The following is a 14,076-nucleotide window of genomic DNA, read 5'->3' as shown; positions in this document are numbered from 1 at the left end:
GACCCTCTTCAGATGCAGCATTAGTCCTCCATAGCAGACCAGAATAAAGGTTAGAATCACAAAAAACAGCCCCACTCCCAGGCAGGGTTGGTTATTGAACCTGGTCAAAGCAGCTGTCGCGTCCTGCTCCTCCTTTTCCTCCTCTGATCTGAGGTACCACACTGGCACTCACCACCGTTGCCGCGGTTACCTAGGTGACGAGGCAGAGTACCCTGCAGCCTCTGGGCCTGGTGAGGGGCGTAAGGAGGGCAGGGTGAGGCTGCACATACAAGCAGAGAAAGATTTGAGAGCAAAATTGAGTGGTTAATTGAGTAACTGATTAGTTGAAAAATTCATACAAAATAAACAGGTCAATCAAAACAACCTAATTCAAAATCAACCAGTCAGTTTTAAGTTTGAAGCCTGGTTGTTGGCATCCATACCACGGTGGCATAGTGTGTCACACTGGTCCAGAGAAGCAAAACCATGTTACAGTAGAGGTTGACGTAGAAGACTGTTATCATGGTTAGCATGGTGACCTGACACACCCCTGTCCTCTCCGGACCAAATCTGACCCCTCAGGTAATACATCACCCGGAACAGGAAGCTGCCGCACAGCAAGAGGTCAGAGGTCACCATGTTAAGGGTCAGGATGATGGTTGGTGTCCGCCCCGACCTCCAGCAGTTACGCATGGGCAGGCCGTTGCCTTGGAAACCCAGGAGCGACAGGGCCAGGTAGAGCCAGGGCTTGACGTCTGTGTAGAAGAGGTCAGGGTATAGCCAACGCTGTCGGGAAGAGGAGAGAGGGGAAGGGAGGAGGCGGAGGAAGGGGAGGGGAGGAGGAGGAAGGGAGAGAGAGGGGAGAGGAGAGGAGGGGAGGGGGAGAGAAAGGGAGAAAGGAGAGAAAGGAGGGGAGGGGAGGGGGAGAGAAAAGGGGTCTATGTTACTCATAGACCCCAGTTCCTTTGCTAATACACCACATCCCTGTTACTTACCTATCTCAGTCCTGTTACCCACTTTCCTTAGGTAACTGAGAGAGGAGGGGAGAGAGAGGGGAGGGGAGGGGAGGAGGAGGAGGGGAGAGGAGGGGAGGGGGAGAGGAAGGGGAGGGGAGAGAGGGGAAAGAGAGAGGAGGGGAGGGGAAGGAGAAGGGAGGGGAGAGGAGGGAGGGGAGGGGAGAGGAGGGAGGGGAGGGGAGAGAGAGGGGGAGCAATTGTGACCGATAAGAACATACTGTACAGTGAGTGCGGTTACATGCACACAATAATGCGATTATTGTGGATAGTCAGATTAATATAATAGTTTGTTTAAAACGTTTACATGCTTTGTAAGAAGAACGATTTCCCTGATAATCCTGTTTACATGGACACATCTGAAATCAGGCTACCTGATGGCACTCTGAAAATGTAGAAAATCGCAGATCAAAATAAACGTTCTACCACAGCGAATATGTTATTTTTGTGAAGCATATTTGATTCTGAGTTCGGAAATAATAAAGTTTGTATGTGAAAACCACTTCTAAGACACATACATTCAGTTGTTCCAAACACACTTCACTTGCGCTAAAGAGGGAGGCTTGTGCTGCTGGTGCTGCCACATGTGCAGATCAAATACACTGCTGGAACTCTGATTAAGGCGTTTACATGTTCTAATAAAACCAGGTGTTTTAATCGGTTTATGCTTACTTCGATTTCGACCTTAACGCCGATTTAAGATAAGCAGAGTAAGGTGTCTACATGACTATTGCATAATCTGCCTACTGCCATAATCAGTTTAATATCTAATTATTAGTTTGCATATAAACGTACTCAGCCTATAATAAAATTAACAGACATTTACACCTATTCCTCAGCCCCAATATATACAGTGAGGGGAAAAAATTATTTGATCCCCTGCTGATTTTGTACATTTGCCCACTGACAAAGACATGATCAGTCTATAATTTTAATGGTAGGTTTATTTGAACAGTGAGAGACAGAATAACAACAACAAAATCCAGAAAAAATGCATGTAAAAAATGTTATAAATTGATTTGCATTTTAATGAGGGAAATAAGTATTTGACCCCTCTGCAAAACATTACTTAGTACTTGGTGGCAAAACCCTTGTTGGCAATCACAGAGGTCAGACGTTTCTTGTAGTTGGCCACCAGGTTTGCACACATCTCAGGAGGGATTTTGTCCCACTCCTCTTTGCAGATCTTCTCCAAGTCATTAAGGTTTTGAGCCTGACGTTTGGCAACTCGAACCTTCGCTCCCTCCACAGAATTTCTATGGGATTAAGGTCTGGAGACTGGCTAGGCCACTCCAGGACCTTAATGTGCTTATTCTTGAGCCACTCCTTTGTTGCCTTGGCCATGTGTTTTGGGTCATTGTCATGCTGGAATACCCATCCATGACCCATTTTCAATGCCCTGGCTGAGGGAAGGAGGTTCTCACCCAAGATTTGATGGTACATGGCCCTGTCCATCGTCCCTTTGATGCAGTGAAGTTGGCCTGTCCCCTTAGCAGAAAAACACCCCCAAAGCATAATGTTTCCACCTCCATGTTTGACGATGGGGATGGTGTTCTTGGGGTCATAGGCAGCATTCCTCCTCCTCCAAACACGGCGAGTTGAGTTGATGCCAAAGAGCTCGATTTTGGTCTCATCTGACCACAACACTTTCACCCAGTTCTCCTCTGAATCATTCAGATGTTCATTGGCAAACTTCAGACGGGCCTGTATATGTGCTTTCTTGAGCAGGGGGACCTTGCGGGCGCTGCAGGATTTCAGTCCTTCACGGCGTAGTGTGTTACCAATTGTTTTCTTGGTGACTATGGTCCCAGCTGCCTTGAGATCATTGACAAGATCCTCCTGTGTAGTTCTGGGCTGATTCCTCACCGTTCTCATGATCATTGCAACTCCACGAGGTGATATCTTGCATGGAGCCCCAGGCCGAGGGAGATTAACAGTTATTTTGTGTTTCTTCCATTTGCGATTAATCGCACCAACTGTTGTCACCTTCTCAGCAAGCTGCTTGGCGATGGTCTTGTAGCCCATTCCAGCCTTGTGTAGGTCTACAATCTTGTCCCTGACATCCTTGGAGATCTCTTTGGTCTTGGCCATGGTGGAGAGTTTGGAATCTGATTGATTGATTGCTTCTGTGGACAGGTGTCTTTTATACAGGTAACAAGCTGAGATTAGGAGCACTCCCTTTAAGAGTGTGCTCCTAATCTCAGCTCGTTACCTGTATAACAGACACCTGGGAGCCAGAAATCTTTCTGATTGAGAGGGGGTCAAATACTTATCTCCCTCATTAAAATGCAAATCAATTTATAACATTTTTGACATGCATTTTTCTGGATTTTTTTGTTGTTATTCTGTAACTCACTGTTCAAATAAACCTACCATTAAAATTATAGACTGATCATTTCTTTGTCAGTGGGCAAACGTACAAAATCAGCAGGGGATCAAATACTTTTTTCCCTCACTGTACATACATCCACCCACTTACCCACAAACTTAAACCCAATTACCCACACACCCCAGCCCTGTTACCCCCATGCCCATGCCCTAACCCTAACACCCACATGCCAATACCCTAATATTGATAGAATCAAGTACCGATACACCCATATCCTAGCCCTAAATGCCCTATTTGTTACTCATAGACTCCAGTTCCTTTGCCAATACACCACATCCCTGTTACTTACCTATCTCAGTCCTGTTACCCACTTTCCTTAGGGAACTGTTGGTGACTTCACCAACTACTCCTACAAACCAGAGGGGTATCCTATGAAGCAGGTTTTAGGAGTTAGCGAGGCAACTTTGGTCAACTCTTGAGTTCAACTCGGGATAACCAGTCATATGAAAGTGGCTCATCTTTTAGCGAGGTACATTTCTGACTCCAAATCTTTTGTGGCTCCGGGGCAGGCTACCTCAGGGCTTACTCCACTTACCCTGTGAACTGAGCAGTGGTGCAAGTTGAGCCTGCTCTGCTGAGGTTGCCTCATTGGACAGATGTTTTTGTTTGTGTGTGAAACTGCAAAAATTCCGGTAGTCTAAAACAGGTCTTTCTGGTTCCTCCCCATTGTTTAAATGAAAGACGGACAATTTATGGCATTTCTGGCAGTCGGGCAATTTGAGCCTGCTCTGACAATTTCTTTAACTGATAACAACCAAAATACAAAGAATTCCAGTACTGATCTTTCTGATTCCTCCCCTATCTGTAGGTGAAAGGCAGGCAATAGGCCTATATGGCAATTCTGCGTGTAAATAGCTAAATAACATTTTCGGGCAATTAATAATATCTTCGGGCACCCAAGAAACACTCCTGACTTGGCCGATGGGCAAGTGCTTTTCCGACTTTAAAGTCAATCCCTGCTATTTTCTCACCGTTATCTCGACCCAGTGCCAAAGTTGTCAGAGTAATACCGTGTGTATCCAGACAAGGGCGTTCTGTAGTGGTTAGTAGTGGTGCGAGGGGTCAGCTGTTTGTTCACCCACACCCGCCCGCAATTGCTAATAATCTATCCTCAACTGCCCGACTATATGTGATAAAGTGAAAATCTGAGGCCCACACCTGACCCTAACCCGCTAATATAGAAAATGTGCTGTAGGCTACAGTCAGAGATGGCAGAACGATTTTTTGGCAGGGGGTGCAGGATTTTTTTTTGCCTGATTTAGATAGGCTATGTTTCTGCTTATAATTTCCGACATTTTGGTAGGCTGTTTGTTAGTCAGCTTGTCTATAGATACATGCAGCTCAGTGGCGGTCGATGCCGTTTAAGATTAGGGAGGACCTTTTTTTTTTATGAGCATGGCATTATTTCTATTACAGCATATTGGATGACTGTCATTCATATTCCATTCACCCAGCTCAATGTAACATCAATAGGTTTAGGCTACTACATGATACTCAAATTTTCCCTATACCCATCATGAGGTTGCTACAACCTAGCCTATGTGTGAAAGTTTACAACGTCAAGAATTTTGAGTAATCAAGGTGACAGACAGTGACACATTCAATACCGCCTTGCACACTGTTGCCTGCATCTAGCTGATCTAGGGTGTAATCATTAGTCCAACAGTTGCACAATTATAATTTCTATTGGACAAATGTAGGTATTTTTATACCCGTTTCGTTCCGTTTGCTTCCGTTTAAGAAATGTTTTTCAACAGAATCGGCGGAATGAATACATCCCTGATCCCACACAAACACAGTTCACTTTCATAGCAGCCACATAAAAACAGCATGATCAGTTTGCTCGTTGTATATATAATTCCTTATCGCAACTATCTGTGCACTCTCCTCCTCTCACCTTTTCCCTTTGCTTGTGGACTTCAATGCACAAAACATTGTGACCAGGCAAAAAAAAACTTTCCAAGCCAAACCTTCATATCATGACCGCTAACCGCTACACACAGCCTACATCGTTGTGACGTCATAGTCAACATAGCTACTAGAACTAACGTGTTAGTAAACCCACTAGCTACAATCATGCAGTACAGTGTACAGTCAGAAAGCTATAACTCAACAAAAGAAAAAAAACGGGAAAGATGTTCTGTACAACATTTTCAAATGACATCAGTTTGACCGGTTGTAAGGAAATAGAAAGCTGTGAAAATGTTTCTGATAAGATGTCAATTCGGCTTGGATGCATATTTTATGTGGTTGAAATACAATCAGCTTTTATGATGCTGATCAAGATAGCTCCTCTACAGACGGTATCTAACTGAGCATTTGCATTCTCTCAAGATACTGAAAGAAAGAAATCATATTTCTTCATTCCTGTTCCCAAGTCCAAATTAGGCTACATTTGGTGTATATCAAATGTTTAATTCTGCAGGAGTTAATATATATATATATATATATATATATATATATATATATATATAATATTATGGCTATGTGAGAGGTTATAGACCTACAGTCAGTGTCCAGATTTCAGGTTCCATTGAACCCATCTGAACAGTAGGCTACAGTTCCCTTGACCTGCCATAGGCCTATTTGATGTCCCCATCTTGTGACTGTCGAATTTAAATAGCGCCTTACAATCATCACACCTAACATAGCGGGCACTGCTATCATCCTCTTTTACCACTTCACCAAATCTTTCCAAAACATGACTTTTCAGGCCCTCCCTTCTCTTTATTTTCAACTCTCCATTTCACAGCTTTTCTCTTATTGAAGTAAACTCAGACGTTGTCCTTTTTGCTGCCGTGGATTGCTCCAAAAAGCATTTGGCGATTGGCACGTAGGCAGTTTGGTGAACGTGTATAGTTAGGCCCTAAAGTTTAGGCTTATGCACTAATGCCAGATAGCCTAAAACAGGGTTCCCGAATTTGGCCTGCGGGTGGTTTTATTTGGGCCCCAAGTTTTCTGAGCAAAAAATAAATACATAATAAATGATTATTTTATTTTTTCATTGTTGGACATAAAATACTTTAAAAACACCAGGAAATCAGCTCCAATTGATTTTAATTTTGGAAATCTGTTCCCAAGTATTTCCACACAGGCAATTTGCAGTCTACAAATGATTGATAATTATGTTCCGGCCACCGACCATCCGCTCAAGAAATAAATCGGCCCGCGGCTGAATCTAGTTGATGATCCCTGGCTTAAAATAATGAAAGAAAAACCTTAATGTAGCCTATAGATATACAGTGTATTCGGAAGTATTCAGACCCCTTTACTTTTTCCACATTTTGTTACGTTACAGCCTTATTCTAAAATTGATTAAATAGTTTTTTCCCCCTCATCAATCTACACACAATACCCCATAATGACAAAGCAAAAACTGGTTGTAATTTTACAAATAAAAATCTGAAATATCACATTTACATAAGTATTCAGACCCTTTACTCAGTACTTTGTTGAAGCACCTTTGGCAGCGATTACAGCCTCGAGTCTTCTTGGGTATGACGCTACAAGCTTGGCACACCTGTATTTGGGGAGTTTCTCCCATTCTTCTCTGCAGGCCCTCTCAAGCTCTGTCAGGTTGGATGCACAGCTATTTTCAGGTCTCTCCAGAGATGTTCGATTGGCTTCAAGTCCGGGCTCTGGCTGGGCCACTAAAAGAAATTCAGAGACTTGTCCCGAAGCCACTCCTAAATTGTCTTGGCTGTGTGCTTAGAGTCGTTGTCCTGTTGGAAGGTGAAGTCCCCAGTCTGAGGTCCTGAGCGCTCTGGAGCAGGTTTTCATCAAGGATCTCTCTGTACTTTGCTCCATTCATCTTTCCATCAATCCTGACTAGTCTACCAGTCCCTGCTGCTGAAAAACATCCCCACAGCATGATGCTGCCACCAACATGCTTCATCGTAGGGATGGTGCCATGTTTCCTCCAGACATGACGCTTGGCATTCAGGCCAAAGAGTTCAATCTTGGTTTCATCAGACCAGAGAATCTTGTTTCTCATGGTCTGAGAGTCCTTCAGGTGCCTTTTGGCAAACTCCAAGCGGCCTGATTGGTGGAGTGCTGCAGAGATGGTTGTCCTTCTGGAAGGTTCTCCCATCTCCACAGAGGAACTCTGGAGCTCTGTCAGAGTGACCATCGGGTTCTTGGTCACCTCCCTGACCAAGACCCTTCTCCCCCGATTTCTCAGTTTGGCCGGGCGGCCAGCTCTAGGAAGAGTCTTGGTGGTTCCAAACTTCTTCCATTTAAGAATGATGGAGGCCACTGTGTTCTTGTGGACCTTCAATGCTGCAGACATTTTTTGGTACCCTTCCCCAGATCTGTGCCTCGACACAATCCTGTCTCGGAGCTCTACGGTCAATTTCTTCGACCTCATGGCTTGGTTTTTGCTCTGACATGCACTGTCAACTGTGGGACCTTATGCAGACAGGTGTGTGCCTTTCCAAATAATGTCCAATCAATTGAATTTAACACAGGTGGACTCCAATCAAGTTGTAGAAACATCTCAAGGATGATACATTTAAACCGGATGCACCTGAGCTTAATTTCGAGTCTCATAGCAAAGGGTATGAACACTTATGTAAATAAGGTATTTCTGTTTTTTATTTGTAATACTTTTGCAAACATTTCTGAAAACCCTGTTTTGTCATTATGGGGTATTGTGTGTAGATTGATGAGGAATTGTTTTTATTCAGTCCATTTTAGAATAAGGCTGTAACGTAACAAAATGTGGAAGAAGTCAAGGTGTCTGAATACTTTCCGAATGCGCTCTAAATTGCACAAGAATGATATTAATTAATTAATGATTTTAAGGTATTGTTTTCACTTTATTAAATCCGCCCGCAACTTGGGGTGGTGCTACCAAAGATGGTGGATTATAAAGATGACACAAAAAGGCCTTTTACCATTGAAAGAAATTGGCACAGTTCCAGTCTACTTAAGGGGTGGCTCTTCCATAAGCACCAATGCGATAGCAGCTTGGTCTGGTCTACTTAGTTAATTGACTGTATATGAACAAGAAAAAAAGGAGCCTATGAAATGTCTCGCTTTCTCTATGGTCTCTGGTGCAACTCTGCTATTTAGCACTATGAGCTAGCCTAGAGTATCTACTTGTTGTAGTCATCTATTCTCATTCTCTGATGTAACAAGTCTTTCTTTATTGTAAATGCAGTTATTTATGACAAATTGATACTTTGGTTTTTACTGAGGACCAATGTTGCAGTATATACTGTATACCAATAGTGTGAACATTTATGTTAATATAGTTTCCCAAGCTTTTAATGTCTAAAAATAATTATGTCACTTAAAGGCAGGGCTGGACAGTTATTTTACTCCTCGGATTACTGATGAAACTAACAGTTGGCTGCTCCCCGAGGCTCCTCCCACAATCCACACTGGACCCCGGGTCCCTCAGTCGGAACACGTTATTGAACAATCGGAGGGTCTCTTTCCTCACAGACGCCGACAACATGAAGTACATCACAGGGTCCAGGCAACTGTTGAAGGCAGAGAGTAGCAACACCACTTCATTGGCTTTGTCGACCACGCCCCTCCAGAAGCAGGAAGTGTCGCTGATCTGGGAGACGACGTAGAACACCCGGACCATGTGATAGGGGACGAAGCAGACGATAAACAGGAAGAGGACAAAGAAGGACTTCTTGGCGGTGCGGGTATAGCGGGCCGCGTTGGGGAAGTCTGGTTTCTCTCTCGATAGCCTCAGCAGCTTGATGCCGATTTTCCCATAAGACACCACGAGGCAGACGAACACGAGCCAGAATGCGGCAACCAGGAAGAGGTTGAAGTAGGCCTTCCCCTTCGCACGTTGACGCTGTTTATACTGGAAACATCTGGGGCATTCGTAGAAAATAAAATGGCTATTAGTATAATTGTTCAAAATGTGGGACCTACTGAAATAAAGAATATCAACAAAGTTTACCTAGAGAAATAAGGATTACATTTTTTAAACATGAAAAATTAAACCCACTTGTCAGACTCCTCGTTGCCCTCAGAGAGGAGGATCATGGGTATGACGGAGGCGAGGGCCAGGACCCAGATCATCCCACAGATGGCGGGGCTCCATCTGGTGGCCTTGATGCGGTACTGGCCCCCGGCACCACGCTGGATCTTCAGATAGCGATCCACACTGATCAACCCTAATAAGGTGATACTGATGTACATGTTCATATAGAAGAGGTTCCCCACTACCTTACAGAGGGTGGGGCCCAGGTCCCAGCGGTTCCCTTTACTGTGGTACAGCACTCTGAATGGAAGACAGATGACCAGTAGCAGGTCGGCTAAAGCTACGTTGATGAGGAACACTCTGACAGGTTTCTTCTTGGAGTGGACGTATAGAAAGACCCAGAGAGCCAGGATGTTGCCGGCCAGGCCCAAGACGAAGAGGACTGAGTAAAGGACGGCTAGAGGGATCCGGAGGGAGCTGTCATCAAGGTGACAGTGTTCCCTGGGGTCAGGGATTGTGGGCAAGAGGGTCGTGAAGGTTGTCTCCGTGGCGACGAGTGGGTGGGAGGAGTTGGAAAAGGGAAAGGCAGTGACGTTGGCGGGGAAGATGTTCGCCATGACGTCAGTTTCACTCTTCAGTTCTCAGTCCTGCGTAGGGGACAAAGTGAAGATAAAGAAAGTTTCAGCCAGAAACGTTGTCTACTTCCTTAAATCAACCAAAAGTCAGTATGACTGGGGGTTTTGGCTAGGCGAGTGGGAGAAAGGAAAGCAGTTGTGTTTTGTTGTAACTCGATAGATTCAGGATTAAGTTAATGTGTTTCTTGATTCTTCCAGATAGTTCTCTTGGGAAAGTTCTTCGCTCTTATTAGTGCTGGTCTGTTTTGATGGCAGGAGGCCAAACTGGACGATTTAGGTCCAGATCAGCACCTAATCCACTAATCATAAATGATACATCACTCAGGCACTGAGCACACACTGCCCAGCTGCCTGACCACCACTGAATACACCACCGGGCCTATAGTGGAACATGAGGGAAATAACATCGATTTTTACTTGAATTCTCAAGTGGCTAATTTAGGTAAAACAGTAATTCTGCTCATAATTTAAATTATGCATGTATGAACTACACATCAAGCCCAAAGCGGGAGGTTTAAAAAATACTTAGTAGTCGCCAAAGTTCCAGAGCATGTCTTTAATTCAACAAAACTTTATCCCCTTGCAAAATACTTCAGAGGCCCGCCAGTTAACCCTTGAAATGGTTGGAAAATGTTACGGGTGGTATTTTGTAGCAGTGTAATTCCATCACTCTGGGCTCTATCCAGTTAAAGGAAAGAACTTGCTCTTTGCACTGTGAGAATGTCATTTGGAATTGATGTAATCAAAGAAACAATGAGGTCGGTTTGAAATAAGAAAGGCAACACAATCTCTCACAGCACATAAAGAAGGTGATTTTTTTATCTGGCAACACCTTGTCATTCAATACACACAGTACTCACCCTGTGAATTGTGTCCATTTGAGAGGTTGTTTCTCTTCTCTCTATGTGAATGTGCTTGTGTGGCAGTAGATCTCTCTCACTTTCTCTCTATCTCAGAGATTAGGTAGTTCTGTTTTCTTTTCTTAATCCAGTCTGTTTTTTCTTAATCCAGTCTGTTTTTTCTTAATCCAGTCTGTTTTTTCTTAATCCAGTCTGTTTTTTCTTAATCCAGTCTGTTTTTTCTTAATCCAGTCTGTCTTTTCTTAATCCAGTCTGTCTTTTCTTAATCCAGTCTGTTTTGCTCTAGCTATTTCTCCCTCTTTCTTAGAAAATTGGAGCTGCTCTAAATAGATGGCTGTAGTCGAAGGTTCCAGTTCTTTAGGTTCTCTTCTTTAGAACCCACGGTATCTGCTGTTCTCCCACTCTCTCTTTCCTCTCCTCTGCTTTGCCTCCAGCTATTAACAGCCTTCAGCTGTGCTCTAGTCTCGAAAGCTGTAAAACGTTGAAGTGCCAAATCTGATGAAGGGGGGTTAAGGCCCAGCCCACTGCTGATTACACATGCTAGAGCAACCACCAAGAACACAGACCACCAATATACACTAATTATATAGCATACCTAAAGTACGTATGTTAGTTATATAGAACAGCGATTGCAGATCTTTTTTGTGCTACAGCCTTTCAAAACAATGTTTCTGGAGCCACTATGGTTCAAGCATCAGCCCAGTTTTAGTCTACCACCCAGGAGAACTAGCCGTGACCCAACCCTTGGTCCAACCCACCATTTTGAGAAAAACTTTTAAAAAACTAGTACTAAATGGAGACAAAAGTAACTCTGTGTCTGTGTTGAAAATGAGACAGGAGTTTGTGTTGCGTTGTCCTTGCATGGGAATATTACTAAACTGTGTTATGGTGGCGTCGTGTGCAACTCTTGTTAACAGATTTACACGTATGTGTGGGCGCTTCATTGGAGCGAATCTTCAAACAGCTGGTAGTGAAAGCATCACTGTCTTTGATCTATAGGTTTTCTGTAATGAAGTTTTAATGGCTGTAGCCCTAACTAGTGCTGTGGCTGTCAAGACATTTAGTCAGCCGGTGATTGTCATTTAAATTACTTCTGGTCTCACGGTAATTGACAGACCGTTAATTAACATAAACACATTTTGCATCTCTTAGCTTCCACGTGTGGCATACAAGCCACTGATGCTGACCTTTGGAACATCTACATTTAAAAAAGTCTAATAAATCCATTTAATATAGCCTACACCATCGTTATTTTAGACAGGTCTAAAGAAACATGATATTAAGAAAATGTAGTCTACTTCAGAACGACAGAATAGCATACTCTGAGTTGTCCTTATGTTAGGTACTGATCTGGCTATGCCATATGGCTGTGGGCTACACTAGTTCATTTAGCAGACAAGATTTGCTTAGAATTCTGTGGCATATTTTTTTATACTATGAAGAATACAATTGAACATAGCTGAATAAAATAGAAAGGATATTTTCCCCAAATGTTTTCAGAGGGAGTGCGCACATGCGGCTATTCTTTGTTGAGCGGTTAACAAAGTTCAGTTCCTCCTATATGCTTAATTTAGAGTTATTTATGCAACTGTAGTTGTGGTACAAATGTTAGGTTATGCAGTGCATTCGGAAAGTATTCAGACCCCTTGATTTTTACCAGATTTTGTAACGTTACAGACTTATTCTGTTCCCTCATCAACACACAATACCCCATAATGACAGAGCAAAAACAGTTTTTTCGGTCTACCAGTAGGTCTCTCCAGAGATGTTCGATCGGGTTCAAGTTCGGGCCCTGGCTGGGCCACTCAACGACATTCAGAGACTTGCCCCGAAGCCACTCCTGCGTTGTCTTGGCTGTGTGCTTAGAGTCGTTGTCCTGTTGGAAGGTGAACCGTTGCCCCAGTCTGAGGTCCTGAGCGCTCTGGAGCAGGTTTTCATCAAGGATCTCTCTGCACTTTGCTCCGTTCATCTTTCCCTCGATCCTGACTAGTCTCCCAGTCCCTGCAGCTGAAAAACATCCCCACAGCATGATGCTGACACCACCATGCTTCACTGTAGGGATGGTGCCAGGTTTCCTCCAGATGTGACGCTTGGCATTCAGGCCAAAGTTCAATCTTGGTTTCATCAGACCAGAGAATCTTGTTTCTCATGGTCTGAGAGTCCTTTAGGTGCCTTTTGGCAAACTCCAAGCGAGCTGTCATGTGCCTTTTACTGAGGAGTGACTTCCATCTGGCCACTCTACCATAAAGGCCTGATAGGTGGAGTGCTGCAGAGATGGTTGTCCTTCTGGAAGGTTCTCCCATCTCCACAGAGGAACTCTGGAGCTCTGTCAGAGTGACCATCAGGTTCTTGGTCACCTCCCTGACCAAGACCCTTCTCCCCCGATTGCTCAGTTTGGCCGGGCAGCCAGCTCTAGGAAGAGTCTTGGTGGTTCCAAACTTCTTCCATTTAAGAATGATGGAGGCCACTGTGTTCTTGGGGACCTTTAATGCTACAGACATTTTTTGGTACCCTTCCCCAGATCTGTGCCTCGACACAATCCTGTCTCGGAGCTCTACGGACAATTCCTTCGACCTCATGGCTTGGTTTTTGCTCTGACATGCACTGTCAACTGTGGGACCTTAACATTTCTGAAACCTGTTTTCACTTTGTCATTATAGGGTATTGTGCGTAGATTGATGAGGATTTGTATTTATTGAATCAATTTTAGAATAAGGCTGTAACATAACAAAATGTGGAAAAAGGGAAGGGGTCTGAATACTTTCTGAAGGCACTGTATATTATACTAGCTACTGTATTCTATAAAATAAATTATACATGTTCTCTCTTTCTCTCTCTCTCGCTCTCTCACTCTCTCCCCCTCCTCCAGCCCCACTGTGTCCTCCTAGCGTCTAAAGAAAACAGTGCTCCAGTGAAGCTGGGAGGGTTCGGCGTGGCCATCCAACTGGGAGAGTCAGGACTGGTGGCTGGAGGTACGCAATGCAATGCATGCTGGGAATGTTCCTGCACGTCACTCAGATGTTTGCAAATCTGATTTGGGACTGGCTGTCAGGCTCTGTCCAAGATCTACACTAGCATACCACATGGAATGAAGAATAATGTACTGGCCATGTCTTCTAAATGGTATGCTAGTGTGGATATTGGAAAAGAGGCTATATCGTATTTACAGTGGCTTGCGAAAGTATTCACCCCCCTTCGCATTATTCCTATTTTCTTGCCTTACAATCTGGAATTAAAACTGATTTTTTGG

General features: G+C 43.9%; 2 protein-coding genes across 2 annotated transcripts in view; one reads left to right on the top strand and one right to left on the bottom strand.

Annotated features, from left to right (window-relative positions):
• The window catches only part of LOC311143846 (peripheral plasma membrane protein CASK-like), a 211,880-nt gene that overhangs the window by 132,653 nt on the left and 65,151 nt on the right, over positions 1-14,076 (top strand). Inside the window, exon 6 of the mRNA XM_084179723.1 lies at positions 13,696-13,798. Within this exon, the coding sequence (XP_084035849.1) occupies positions 13,696-13,798 (103 nt within the window). The remainder of the gene's footprint in view (positions 1-13,695; positions 13,799-14,076) is intronic.
• LOC311143380 (putative G-protein coupled receptor 34) lies at positions 8,675-9,948 on the bottom strand (the record flags this gene model as incomplete). The annotated part of the gene is made up of 2 exons (XM_084179215.1): positions 8,675-9,218; positions 9,356-9,948. 2 exons carry the CDS (start codon positions 9,946-9,948, stop codon positions 8,675-8,677), a joined length of 1,137 nt encoding a protein of 378 aa, XP_084035341.1.

The sequence above is a fragment of the Coregonus lavaretus genome (assembly GCF_964263955.1).
Source record: "Coregonus lavaretus genome assembly, chromosome: 16".
Taxonomy (NCBI): domain Eukaryota; kingdom Metazoa; phylum Chordata; class Actinopteri; order Salmoniformes; family Salmonidae; genus Coregonus; species Coregonus lavaretus.
The sequence above is the reverse complement of the archived record's forward strand: the minus strand, read 5'-3'. Positions and strand labels throughout refer to the sequence as shown.